The sequence below is a fragment of the Rhinolophus sinicus genome, linkage group LG07, assembly GCF_036562045.2.
Source record: "Rhinolophus sinicus isolate RSC01 linkage group LG07, ASM3656204v1, whole genome shotgun sequence".
Lineage (NCBI taxonomy): Eukaryota > Metazoa > Chordata > Mammalia > Chiroptera > Rhinolophidae > Rhinolophus > Rhinolophus sinicus.
In genome coordinates, this window is record NC_133757.1 from 45,918,268 (window position 1) to 45,933,577 (window position 15,310).

The following is a 15,310-nucleotide window of genomic DNA, read 5'->3' on the forward strand; positions in this document are numbered from 1 at the left end:
CTACAGATATCAGACTACCTGTAAACATGCACTGTTTATCTTGGATTCAAGGCAAAATAACAAGCACAAATTAGGATAAACTTCCAAATGTCTTAGCTTTTAAAGTTTCTCTTTCTCAAATTATTTATATTTATATACATATTATTTATATTACCTGTATAAGTATGTTATTATATGAGTATATTTACTTATATATTTATAGACGACATAATAATTTAAATAGTCAAAAGCCTAGAACTTTCTCCTAGCCATTTCCTTATCAGTAATCCATTTTCTGTTGTTCAATCTCAACTGGCTTTAAGACTAACTTCTAGCTTCCCTCTTTTGAAGTATATATTAGTTTCACAACCCAAATCCAGTCAGCTACTGGTGGGTGACATTAAGAAGCAAGGGTGAGACCAGGGCTCAGTAAGATTGATGCCAGGTTCAGAGAATGGAATTAAAAGTAAGAACAATGCCAAGATAAACTAAGTCATGTTTTACTTACAGCTGACACGTGTTGCAAGAGACACATGACATCGATCATGTCTGCAAGGATAAGGAGTCTGGTCACTGCAGCCAACAAGGCACGGGCGGCCTGCACCACAGCCTCCCTTTTTGGGAGATAGCAGGGGTCATCTGCAAATCTCTCAGCTGATACTTTCAGAGCTTCACCTGAAAAACACAACCCCAAATAAGTCATACTTTAAGTTTCAGCTACACCTATTTCAGCATTTATCATCCAACCTAACTCTAAGAACATTCCATGACTAAGCATAATATTAAAATACGGTCAGTTGACACTAGAACATTGTCTCTTAATAAACAATGTAGTTTCAAATTGACACTTGTTTTTGATAATACTCTGGTGTTTAAGAAGCATGAGACCATTTTCCTGCAAGAAAATTGTGCTCAACTGACTAGCAACATCTAGTAAAATTTCTGTCAACTTCTGCATTTCTGAATCTCATTTCCTGTGAAAGGTTTCATTACTGAGACTTCAGTCGGAAACAATCTTGTTTATAAAAATAAGATAAATCTTCACTGAGTTACTTTCCAATTCAAAGGATATTAGAAAAGAGCTAGCTAGCTAGCCTTTAAAATAATAAGACAGCAAGCAGCTCTCTGACAAAAGTTTAATATAGGCAGACTTATCCTTAACTGTCAATATAATAAATGATATCCTAAACTTAATCACAGAAATAATATTTCATAGTACATAACTATTAGAGAAATCTGTCCCCTACTGTTAAGAGTTTTTTCATTTAAAATACATTTTATCTTAAAAATAGCATGTATTCATTCATTTTTAAAAGTTCACAATGATATAAAAATGAAAAGAAAAAGTCCCTCTTCACCCGTCTCCAGTAACATAACTGTTAAAGAATTACCACATCCACTATTTTTTAAGTTTTTCAGTTTTAATTTATTTGTATTATGAAAGCAATATGTGCTCATTAGTTTTAGTAATTCACCATACTGAAGAGTATAGAGTGAAAATTTTTTAAGCCTCCATACTAATCCCCCAAACTACCCATTAACTTCTTGTGTATCTATCCAGTTTTTCCATGTTTCATGTGTGTGCATACAAGTATATATGTATATATTTATTTTTTATATATGTGTATTTTACAAATATACTCACATATTCATATATATTATTATATATGAACTTATTTTTATAGAGAGATTTTATGTCATAAGAAAACTTTTATATATAGATATATTATATGTTATAAATGGAACATCTAGAAAACATAGATATAGATCCTTTTCATAAATGGTATCATACTACAAAATCTTTCTATAATTTGCTCTTTTCACTTATCAATTTATTTTCTTTTCACATGGGAATATAGATGACGGGGGGAATATAGCACAGTAATTAGCAGCGTGGGCGCTGAAGCCATTCTGCTTCAGAGTCTCTGTCCTACTACATTGGACAAGTCACGACCTCTTTATGCCTCATTTTTCTCCTCTGTAAATGAAGCTAATAATAATAATACCTACAATTTTTATGAGGATTAAAAAAGAGAAGTGCTTGGAACTGAGTAAAGACTTGATCAGCTGGCATTGTCATCTTTTTAATGCTTAGCTGAAGTTACAGTTTACTGATACTATAATTTATTTACCAGGCCTCTATTGAACACACAAATCCTTTCCAACTTTTTCCTATTTAAATAATACTACAAAGAACACCTACAACATTATCTTTGCTGTAGGATAAACTCATAAAAGTTGTTGAATCAAGGGCAAATTAATTTTAAGTTTATATGTGTATGTGTGTGTTTGTGTGTGTATTGCCAAAAAATTCTCCAAAACACAGCCATTTCACCAACAACATATAAAAGGGCCTATTTACTTTACTCCATTTATACATCATTTACTCCCTTTAGTTTTCATTTACCCATTAACTTCAACAAAAAGAAAATGGAATAAATTATTTTTATTAAATACAACAGAATAGTGTTCCTTATAATGGAGAAAACCAGTGAGGAGGGTCTGAGACTATCTCAACATGTTAATATCTCATATGTAGCTCTCTTCAGCAATACCAGGTTAGGAACACATACTCTTAAGTCAAACATTTCTTAGATCAAATTCTAATCCACCACTTCCAGTTCTGAGACTTGGACACTTAAATACTTTCAGTGTCCTTATCCGTATGAAAGTGTTAAAAATATTACTTAGCTCACTGTATTTCTGGGACATTTAAATGAGATATAGTTTATAGTATATATTTAGCATAGTATTTGAACATGGAAAGCACTCAACAAGTATTGGCTGTTATTTCTCAGGAAATTTCTAGTAAAGATGGTAAATTTTTAAGACCAGTATATGGTAATTCTTATGTGTTTCTCTGACAGTCAGAATTGCTGCTAGGAGACTGCAAAAACTTAAAGTGACCTCTGAAATTTAGAGAGCAGATCAATTCCCACAAAAAAATTATCTTTCTTGTCATGATTCTGAATTGGAAAGTTATGATAGCTTTTGTAGAATACTGTATTTGACTTCACATACTAAAACTAAAATATACATCAAAAAAGAATTATGTGTTCTTGACTAAAATGTTGAGATGTTGAACAACTGGTTGAAGAGCCATATTCAGAAAAAGATTATTTAAACGTTGAACAACTATTCGGATCTTTGTCTCTATTAAAGAAATATGAAGAGCCAACCAAGTAGCTCTGTTGGGAGGAAAAAAAGTCACTCCTGAAATACATTAATATTCAGTAAGTAAACTTCCTATTACTGGACTCACTCCCCTCCTTCCCTGCAATTCTCCCAACCCTTTTCAGCTGGTTTCTGCTCATATTTCTGGTCCCAATGTAAACATCATTTCTTCTGGGAAGCCTTAGACCCCCATTACTAAGGCAGATTTTAAAGTAGGATTCTGTGCTTCATATCATAACCCTCATCATCAGTTATTGTAATGACTTGTATCAAAAAGCATGCCTTTTCTTCTGAATCATTAGACTAATGAGAGTAAGAGCTGTGTTGGTCCTTGTCACCACAGTATCCCCAGGGTCTAGAATAGTGCCTACTCTATTGCCTACATACAATACATTGGATGTGTGTTGTTGAATGAATATGTGAATCAACATTATCCAACTGCCCTTTGACAAATATTTGTTGCTCCCTATAAACATAGATCCATCTTAGGCATCCAGGATACAGAGATCAATACAAAGCAATTTTGCAGCCCAGGAAGTTCACAAATGAGAGTGACACAGTCTGAGCTGGGCTCATATACAAAGTACTAAAAGGCACAGAGAAGGATTTACCTCTGCTTGAGGTATCAGAGGACATATAGAGGAATGTTCTAGGTAAGAGCAACATTTTCTAGCTATTGACAAAAATAGCTGGTGTACAGAATGCATCCAGTTCATTGTCAAACTGACTTGTGTCAGGAGAAAAGTGGCTATTTTCCTAACTAACTAGGAAAAATGGTGTAACAAATGTCCTTTCTATCTAGCATATTAGCATCCATGCTTTTTAAGTTCTACACATGAGGAGTCTATTCTTTTGAAATATCATACCCATATTTTTTATAATGCTTTTCCTTTGAAGTTTAATGAATAAGAAATTTCACTTTTAAAATACATACAAATAAAAAACTACATTTACCTTCAAGAATTCTCACTCCATACATAAAAGCAATTTACTAAAGTCCTTCAAAATACCACTTGAGCTAGGTTCTGAAAGTTTCCTTCTACTGGATTCATTTTGTTCCTTTCCTATCAAATATGCTCTTTTAAATCTTAAAAAAATCAGTCATGAAATGCCCAACATAGTAAGGTACTCTGCAAAAATATGTATACGTACATCTTGTACATCTATAAGTGTAATAAAAGAGAACTTCTGAATACACAAATATTTGACATATAAAAACTTCATATGATCATATAAATAAACACTAGAAGTAAAAAAAAAAAAAAAAAAAATTATTGGCCAGACAGACACATTACAAAATATTCTTCACTTTATAAAAGATACATGCATGGTTCTTTTAAATAGAAAGTTCCTTTGCTATATTTAAAAGTACAACTCCACTTTCTAAAAGTGGTTATATTGATTATAAACTTGAAAATCAAAGAAAACACTGTATAAGCAAAACATCCAGAGGAGAAACAGGAACAACCAAAATGAAAAGGAACAATAACTAAAAATCAAATTTTCTCCAACTTTTATAATTAACATTATATTTATGATTTAATTAAGATTTCTAGTATATGCCTCTAGCCACCCTTCTGTGTGTGTTGTACTATACCATACACATGTAACATGCACTGGTGCATATTAATTGATTCAATATATAATAACACGCTCTGGTGTAATGGGGTTCCCAGGCTAAGACTGGCACTAGGGGTTTGGTTTTATTTGTTTTTAATTGGGGAACAGCCATGATGCATTTGAAAGCTCCTAAGAGATAGTAGCTTGAATTTAATTTTGGAGCCAAGTGATCATATTTTTTGCAGGGTAGAAGATAGAATGAAGTCAACTAGGTCAGAAACAGAGGGAGAGATAAGAAGGGAGGAAGGTAGGAAAAAAGAGAGAGAGGGAGAGAGGGAGGGAAGGAAGGAAGAGGGAAGGAAAGAAGGAGAGCAAGGCCCTCTTTTAAGTGTTTGACGCAGTTTAACTGCATGGAGCAAAAATATTTTGTATGATAAAGGAAAACCTCATGGTAGAGGGAATTACCAAAAAGCTAGCTGTTGCTGTGTAGACTCAGGCTTGCGAGTTATAAGAACATCAGTAGGACCTATGGACTCAATGCAGCTGGATATGTTTGCCATTGTAAACTATTGCCTGTGTTTTATTTCCCTCTTACTTTTTTCAAACTCTCAGTAAGGTTTTACTAAAAGTTATAATTTGGTTCCAACCAAGGCAGAGTAACAAAGATCAGATTTCCTTCCTACCTGAAACAACCAAAAAATGGATATAATATATGAAAAAACAATTATGAAGGCATTGGCCATCAAGCAATAAAGGACAGTAACCCCCGAGAAATGAAAAACAAACAGGAAGAACCTTTTGATAGCCTTAGCTTACTACCTGGAGAGACTTTCCAGGCCACAGACAGGAAGGAAAACTTAAGATAGAACCTGGCATAACCTCTGAGCTAAAGAGACAAAGCTGAAAATCCAGGGAGACTGTGGCAGCTAAAGTACACAGGACAGAATGGGAAAGAAGAAAACTACACAGAAAGATAATTCAGAAGATCTGCAGAGACTCCTCATTTAGTATTCAGCTCAATACTGATCAACCCATACATGGGAAAAAAAGCTACTCAAGGCTAGAAAAAGAACCATCCAAAAGGATTTGAGGTAACAATATTTGGCAATCATCCAGGGCTGGGAATAGTGTTTGTTTCCACCACCACAATAGAAAACTATTAATACATGGCTCACGGTTCGTTGGATAGAGTACATAGAAGGGTCTTGCCTCCATTTTCAGTTCTGAAAATTAACCCTAGACTAAGCAGTGCCCCAGTCGCCCCAACAAAGCTATTCAGAAAGGGCAGGATTCCCACCTTTAACGCCAGTGGCAGTCATACCTCAGAGAATTGCTGTGGCCAGATAATGGCAACAGCAAGACAGCATATTGAGTTAATTAAAGTGGAAGGACATAGACAACCTGCCACTGAGCCCTTCACCACAGAGAACAATCAAAATGAGTTAGGGAATATTTTGTTAGGGCTAATTCTATAAAATTATAAATTTTTCTAAAATATAAAATTTGATGGGGCTAGTTTCTATAAAACTGATGGAAACATCTCCTAACATTATAGTTGGGATACAGTAGAAGCTCTCTTAAAAGACTTTCTCTTAACCATCTCTCTAGATTAATCAACACTTTTTATTCCCTCTCAGCAATATATTAATCATTCCACCTTCCTGCTCAATACAAAAGGATTGTATCAAGGATACTGGGGCCCTTCTGCTCCCATAAATTGAGATATAACAAGAGTTTGTTAGTTTGCTCCCCAACCTTTTCACGTGAGTTGTAATTATAATTATGTAATTTCATTTTATACTCTTATCAAATAAGAGTATAAAAAAAGATGTGTATTTCTTTAAAAACCAATTTGAATGCTGAAGAAATTTAAAGACCAAAAAATGGAATGCTATCCCATGTTCATGGATATACACTTAATATACACATATATTAAGATGGCAATACTCCCCAAGTTGGTCGACAGATCAATCTAAGGTCTAAGTACAATCCCAATCAAAACTTCACTGACTCTTTTGAAGAAATTAACAAGCTGGACCTAAAATTCATATGGAAATGCAAAGGACTCAGGGGAGCCAAAAGAATCTTGAGAGAAAAAAAAAAAAAGGAGCAGAGCTGTAGGAACACCCTTCTTACTAGAAAGCTATAGTATTCAATAGAACTGATATCCCAGAAATAAACCCTTATATTTATGGTCAATTGATTTTCAACAAAGGTGCCAAGAAAATTCAGTGGGAAAGTAACCGTATTTTCAACAAATTGTGCTGAGACAATTGGATATTCACATGTGAAAAAAAAAAAAAAAATGAAGTTGGACCTCTATCTCACACCATACACAAAAGTTAATTCAAAATGAATCACAGACCTATGCCAGAGCTAAAACTATAAAACATTTAGAGAAAATTGTGAAAGTAAAACTTCATGATCATGTGTTAGGCAATGCCTTATATGCGCTACCAAAGCAATTAAAGGAAATATTGACATATTAGACTTAATGAAAATTTAAAACTTTAGACCCTGAATAGCCAAAGCAATTTTGAGCAAGAAGAACAAAGCTGGAGATATCACACTCCCTGATTTCAAAACATATTGCAATGATATAGTAATCAAAACAGTATGGTACCTGCATAAAAACAGACATGTAGACCAATGAAACAGAATAGAAAGCCCAGAAATAAACACACACACACACACACACACACACACACACATATATATATGGAGTGAACTGATCTTCAATAAACTGCTAAGAATACACCATGGGGGAAGATAGCCTCTCCAATAAACAATGATGGGAAATGGGATATCTACATACAAAAGAATGAAATTGGACCCTTTTCTCACACCACATATAAAAATCAACTCAAAATAGATTGATGACTTAAATGTGAAAAAAAAAAGACTTAAATGTAAAACCTAAGGTAATAAAACTCTTAAAGAAAAGATCTTCTCGATATTGGACTTGGCAATGATTAGATATACCACCAAAAGCATAAGAAACAAAAGCAAAAGTAGATAAGTGGAATTACATATAACTAAAATGCTTCTGCACAGCAAAGAAAACAATTAACAAAATTAAAAGGCAACCTATGGGGTGGGGGAAATATTAGCAGACCATATATCTGAAAAGGAGTTAATATCCAAAATATGTAAGGAACTTCTACAACTCACTAGCGAAACCACAAATAACCCAATTTAAAAATGGGCAAAGGACCCAAATAAACATTTCTTCAAAGACAACATACAAATGGCCAACAAGTATATGAAAGGTATTGCAAACCTTTTAGGGAAATGCAAACCAAAACCACAATGAGTAATTATCTCAACCTGTTATGATGGCTATCATCAACAAAATCAAAGAACAAGTGTTCGTGTGGATGTGGGAAAAAGGGAACCCTTGTACAATGTTGCTGAGAATGTAAGTTGGTATAGCCACTATGGAAACAGTATGGAATATCCTCAGAAAATTATGAATAGAATTATCATTTGATCCAACAATCCAACTTCTGGGTATATATCTAAAGGAACTGATATATGGATCTCAAAGAGATAGCTGCATTCCTGTGTTCATTGCAGCATTATTCACAATAGCGAAGACATGAAACAATGTAAACATCTATTGACAAATTGATGGATAAAGAAAATGTGGTATATGCATACAATGGAATATTATTCAGCCTTAAAAAAGAAGGAAATCTTGCCATTTTTCACAACATGGATGGTCCTTGAGGGCATGATGCTAAGTGAAATAAGTCAGGCACAGAAAGACAAACACTGTATGATCTCATTTATGTGTGGAATCTAAAACAGTCAAACTCATAGAAGCAGAGAATAGAATGATGGTTGCCAGGGACCTGGGGTGGGGCATAATGGGGAGATGTTGATCAAAATGTACAAAGTCTTAGTTATGCAAGATAAAAAAGTTCTGGATATCTACTGTACAACATAGGCCTATGATTAACAATACTAAATTGTATTGTTAGAATTTTGCTAAAAGGGTAGATCTTATGTTAATTGTTCTTATCATGAAAGGAAAAAAATAAAAAATAAAAAAGGGAGAAAGAAGAAACTTTTGGGGGTGATGGATAAGTTTATAGAATTGATTGTGATGATGGTTTCATGGGTGTATAACCTCCAAACACATTAAGTTGTATACATTAAATATCACTTTCTTTGTATGTCAATGACACCTCAATAAAGCAGTTTTAAATTCTTTTTTTTACCTTTTGGACTTCAAAAGATAACTTCAAGAAAGTGAAAAGACAACCCACAGAATGGGAGAAAATATTTAGAAATCATACATATGATAGGACATATCCAGAATCTATAAAAAAAAATCTTACAACTCAGTAGTTAAAAAATAACCCAATTTTTAAATGGGAGAGGATCTAAATAGACTTTTCTCCGAAGAAGAAATATAAACGGCCAATAAGCACATAAAAAGATTTTCTAACAAAAATGTAATTTAAATTACTAAAGCTTAATTTAAAAGTACTAGGTCTTTTAGTAAGGTCCTTTGTAGAGGTTATTTTTTGATTGTTTAAAGATGGTACATTTTTTTTTTTTTTTTTAGTCAAAAGCAAGGAACTAAAAACTTACCTATACAGAAGATAAAAGAAAAGAGAATTAATGTGTATGTATGTTTATTAGAAACTATCACTGTAATGACTATTATGTACAGTGAATAATTATTATAATGAAGTGGTAAAAGTAGTATTTATACCGCAATTAACTTTTCTCCATGAGGGGACTATCAAGATCATTAAAAGAGTGAGGAAAAAGGATGAAAACTCTTGTTGAAAACTCTTGTTAATAACACTGGTGCAAAACTCAAAGCAGAATGCGCCTCCCTCAGAAATCTCTGGAAACTCTATAAAGCTCACTATGTAGCTAAAACAGAAAATTTGAGCTATAATAGTTCTCTTTTGCACAAAAATTAACAGCAGCATTAATTGTCTTTTCATTTTACTTTCCTACCAATGATAAATTTAGTCTGAAAAACTTAAGATTCTTAATAAGTAATTGGTAAAATGGTTTTGGAACTCCTTGGATTTTCTGTTCTTTCATCTAAGACAAGGTTTGTAAACTACTGAAAACAGACAAAATCCAGCTTGTCTTGTTTATGTACAACCAACAAGCTAAGAGTAGCTTTTACATTTTCATATGATTGGGGAAAGAAAAATCAAAAGAAGAATATATCATGACGTGAAAATTACATGAAATTCAAATTTCAGTGTACATAAATAGTTTTATTAGAATATAGCCATGTTTTGTTGTTGTTGTTGTTTATTGCCTGTGTATTTCTATGGCTGCTTTCCCACATCTACAATAGAGTTGAGTAGTTGCAAAATACGACATATGATCCACAGAGCCTAAAATATTTACTATATGGCCATTTACAGAAATGTTTGCTAACTCTTCATCAGAGATAAGTGAACTGATACACATTTATAATTTCTTTTTTTAAAACATCAGGTACTCCACACACACACACAAAAAAAAACAAAGTTCATACAACTAACAAGTGTCTCCATTTTGATGTATATTAATGTGGCTCTAAAAAAGCCACTTATTTTTCATAAAATCTTTACTTGGTTTTCATGTCTTAAGCTAAATGTGTGGACCTAGCCTGAAAATCCCAGACAACATAAAGACTGGTTTATCCCTTAAAAGTATAAAATTTAACCCAGCATTCTTTGGGCTACAATATTTATATATATAATAATTTTAGCATCTCAGGAATTTCCCATATGCCTCCGTGATATGGTTCCCTGAAGAAAGTTCAGCCAGCTACAAATAATGCTCCCAGTGTAATGCCAAAAGGAGTCATGAATTTTCTTCTCACATCCAAAGCCTAATAGTGAAGAACTGCACTGCAGGATCAACAGCCAGCTCACCTGGCTTGTTCACTAACCTTCTATGAAATCCTGAGCAAGTCGCATAATTTTTTGGTATCCATTTCCTTACTATGCAAACACAAAGAATATAGAAACATGATAAAGAAAACAAATGAAAGCCTTTAGTTCCAAAAGAAAAGTGCTAGATAAATGCAGAGTTCTTAAAAGTCAAACGTATTAATATTTTATATCTTTTCATGTGAAGATATATCATGTCAAAATCAAAGCTATTCCCATGAAACTTGCAACCAATTTCTCTTTTTATTACTATTATTAGTTTCAGGTGTATAAAACAATGTAATAGTTAGACATTTCATCCCTCACAAAGAGATAACTCCCCTCCGCCAGTCTATTACACTTCTGACATCGTATGTAGCTGTTACAATTCTATTGACTCTATTCCCCATGCTGTACTTCATATGTGTGTATACATATATATATATATATATATATATATATATATATATATATATGGACACAATTACAGTTGACATACAATATTATTCAGCTTCAGCTTCAGGTGTACAGTGCAGTGGTCAGGCATGGATGGTGTAGATGCCTGACCAACCAATTTCTTAACTGTGGAGCTTCAGCAAACGTTCCTGTCTCAGTACAGCATGAACCCCTTCTTATCAGCCACACAGCTTGGGGGGTTCAACTGTTCACAGCCAGTGGACAATCAATGTTGACTCTCAGTTCCCAATGCCACCCTCCAGGAATGGTTGAAACTGATATTTACTGATCTAGGTAAATGCCACTGGCTAAGGAAGAAAGGAGAGGTCAAATATTGGGCAAAAAAAAAAAAAGTAGGAATAAAAACTTTTGGAATGCATGTGTATGGGGGAGCGTTGTTAATTCCTTCTTTTGGATTAACACTGTAGGTTGTGAATATTTCATGAAGAAGATAAAATAGCAAATCTCACTGAGAGCCTCTAGCATCAAAAAGCAAAGAAAACCAACAAGTAAATATCAACTTGTATAATGTGCTAGCACAGGGAAAAGGGTAAGTAAATATAAATATTCAAGAATACAATCTAGCAATTGAAAGATTCGTTTGATTTCAAAGCTTCATGTACATTTAAGTATAATCATTCCTAATGTCATAGATTCCTTTAGTTTTTCCTAGTTGTTAGTAGTTAGACCAGTGCTGGCCAAACCCATCAACTGATTTAGAATAATGATTGCAATTTTCATGCAGTACTATTTTTAAATGGAGAGTTTTTATTAAAATTTTCTTTCTCTGGCCTTTTTTTAACCCCATTTTCTTTAGCACTCATTCCATTTCACTGCCAGAAACTCCTCTAGTTCTGTGATACTAAGTATTCACCGACTTGGGGCACTAGTGTGCCTCTTGGTTTTGACATATAACCTTGACTATAATTTGAGCACAATTTTAATGTTATGTGTGCCTGAGAGATAAAAACAGTTTTGCTATAAAGATTATGTTCTTTAACTAAATTCATTAACTCCTTCACTAACTAGACCACTCACACACTCCGATGCACTAACTCCTAAAATCCTTTGTAAATAAACCCCTTAGATTTCTGTCATAGTATTTTGTTACATGGAAAATTTAATTCATTTACCTAGGTTTATACATACTCACTGGTACAACATCTTTATGGGTATTTCTAAGTCATTCCACCCTCTCTTAATACTTCTTCTCTTAGAAATGAGTTAGTAAGCTCTGATTCTGGAGGCGCAGCTTAGGTGACCACTCAGATCTTATCATTTAGCAATTCTCTTAAAATATCACCATTAATTAACTCAGAGAGTCCCTAGCCTAAGGTGTCTCGAGAAATAATGGTGTGGGAGAAACAATGTTAAGAGACTCTCTATTATATTAATAAGCTATATTTGAGGAATGGTATTTGGAAATATGGGAAAGAAAATTGCCGTCTGGAATTAAACTCTGTAGTCATCACATTCACAATGGATTGGAGGAGAGATATACCAAAAAAAAGAAAAGAATTTCCTTCCCACACCCAAGAACATGATGATAAACCATATTTCTAAGGTCAAATGATCAATCTCAGGCTGCAGATAGTGGTTAACCTTGACTACATATTGATTTAAAGTATTAACATGTCTAAAGAAAGGCATTGTCAATCAAAAAGGGATTGAATCAACCATGGAAAAAAGAAAATTACAAAAATTGGTTATATCCACCCCAACACTTTCCAACAGAGTAAGAGCTTTATATAATAAACTTTAAATACTATAACCCCATTGGTAAGATAATCTCTGTAGAAATACGGATTAACCTAATGATTTTTAACTTTATACCATTAAATATTTAATTTATCCAACTTCCTTTATACTATTTCCATGCTCAATAAGCAATCCTCTGGTTATTGTTTACGTTTCCAACATTGATCTGTCTACAATGAGAAAACATACTGGTTGTGTGGGTTTATTTTGCTCTGCATAACAACTTTATTTCTCATTATACGTTAAAAATCAGTTCTGATTTTACATCTTAAGCTTCATGATCTTGATTAATATCAGTAAGCTAAGAGACAAATCTTGTCTTGGTCTATGTATCTGACAAATCATAGCTGCAAATAACAGAATCCACTCTAGCTAATTTAAAGGGAAAGGAATTTATTCTGTGTTATTAGGTTATTTATAGATTTTCCAAGAGGCCCAAGAAAGCTGGGTTTGAATGTCACTCAGGCAGAAACACCCTCATCAGCCAAGAAAAACTTTTAATATCACCACAGCTGTATTTTAGTGGAAACCCTGCTACGGCCACAAATCATCACTCAATACCTATGATACTAAGAACCAGACTTGAGAACCTCTGCCAAGACTGCCCCAAAGAATGAAAGAAAGAGAACAGCATCAAGTTGTATGTTCACAGAGTTTTCATCATGGATAACTGTGAGGAGCGAATCCCTGAATATCTGAATGTCATTAGAAGTGTGGTAGACTCTGAGGGTGTCCCTCTAAATATTTCCCGGGAAATGTTGCAACAAAGCAAAATATTGAAAGTTATCAGAAAGAATTTGGTCAAAAAATACTTAAAACTCTTCACTGAACTAGCTGAAGATAAAGAGAACTACAAAAAGTTTTATGAGAAGTTCTCTTAAAATATTAAGCTGGGAATACATGAAGACTCTCAAAACTGGAAGAAGCTTTCAGGGCAGTTAAGATACTACACATATGCTTCTGGAGATGAGATGGTTTCTTTCAAGGACTATTGCACAAGAACGAAGGAGAACCAGAAACACATCTATCACATCACAGGTGAGAGTAAGGACCAGGTAGCTAACTCGGCCTCTGTGGACCGTCTTCGCAAGCACGGCCCGGAAGTGATCGATATGATTGAGCCTACTCATGAGCACTGTGTCCAGCAGCTAAAGGAATCTGAGGGGATGAAAGAGGGCCTGGAACTTCCAGAGGATGAAGAAGAGGAAAAATAAACAGGAAGAGAAATTAACAAAGTTCGAAAACCTTTGCAAAATCGTGAAGGACATCCTGGAGAAAAAAAGTAGAAAAAGTGGTCATGTCAAACCGATCGGTGACATCCTTGTGCGGCATTGTCACAAGTACATATGGCTGGACAGAAAACATGGAAAGAAACAGCTCAAATAAAGATAACTCAGTTATGGGTTACATGGCAGCAAAGAAAGACCTGGAGATCAATCTGACCATTCCATCATCGAGACCTTCAGACAAAAAGCAAAGACTGACAAAAAATGACAAGTCTGTGAAGAATCTGGTCATCCTGCTCTATGAAACTGCACTCCTATCTTCCAGCTTCCATTTGGAAGACCTCCAGACACACGCTCACAGGATCTACAGGATGATCAAACTCAGTCTTGGTATTGATGAAGATGACCCCACTGGTGACAACAGCAATGCTGCTATAACTGAAGAGATGACACCCTTCAAAGGCAACAATGACACGTCACACATGGAAGCAGCAGACTAAGCTCCACCTGAATAATGGCTTGTACACGTGTTGAATACTTTACCTTCACTCCCTCTGAAAATATATTTTCAAGGATTTTTGTTGTTGTTTTTGTTAACATTTTTAAAATCTGTATGGCATGACAATAGCTCCTTAAAGGAAATATAAGGTTTCTTTCCACTTTTAAGTGTATGATACCATGATACCGTAGGCAGTAAAGCTGAGCTTTACTTTCCTTTCCGGTTTCGTGTTAGCTAATTTTACCAGAGCAAGGATATGTTTGTTGTAAGATGTATGTAACCTAATGTTAACATTATGATCTAAAGTATGTAGCTATCAAGCAGATTCTTTAGTAAATCAAATCATTTGTCACTGAGGTGTTCTGAAGTATACTACAATGTTTAAAAGAAAAATACTGATTAAAACAACTTGAATCTCCTCGGATCTTTTTAAACCTTCCATCCCCTGTAATTCTCAACTGCCCATACGATCTCTAGAAATTAGTATGTTAAGCTTAGCCAACTTGATGGGAGTAACTATGCATAGAGCTTATTTTCCAAAGAAAAGTATTGTTTAGAATAGCAAAATTATGAGCCTATCTAGACATGTTATAAAGCTGTTTGAATGTAACTAGAGCAAGTTTTTGAATGGAAATGTAGCGCTCAAATCACATTCTGCTTTAAAAGGTTGTGACAAATACAGATAAATTTTAAAAATAAACATAAAAAATAACAGTATTAAGAAACATTCTTAGAAAGTAAATAGTAAAAAATTAAACATTAAA

The 15,310-nt window shown here is 34.0% G+C and overlaps 1 protein-coding gene and 1 pseudogene across 6 annotated transcripts in view; one reads left to right on the forward strand and one right to left on the reverse strand.

Annotated features, from left to right (window-relative positions):
- Nucleotides 1-15,310, reverse strand: part of CTNNA3 (catenin alpha 3) — a 1,442,547-nt gene that overhangs the window by 1,350,996 nt on the left and 76,241 nt on the right. For all 6 annotated transcript variants that reach the window (XM_019731774.2, XM_074339503.1, XM_019731775.2 and 3 more), the window contains one exon: nt 488-654. In XM_019731774.2, the coding sequence (XP_019587333.2) occupies nt 488-654 (167 nt within the window). The remainder of the gene's footprint in view (nt 1-487; nt 655-15,310) is intronic.
- Nucleotides 12,742-14,547, forward strand: LOC141572775 (heat shock protein HSP 90-alpha pseudogene; annotated as a pseudogene).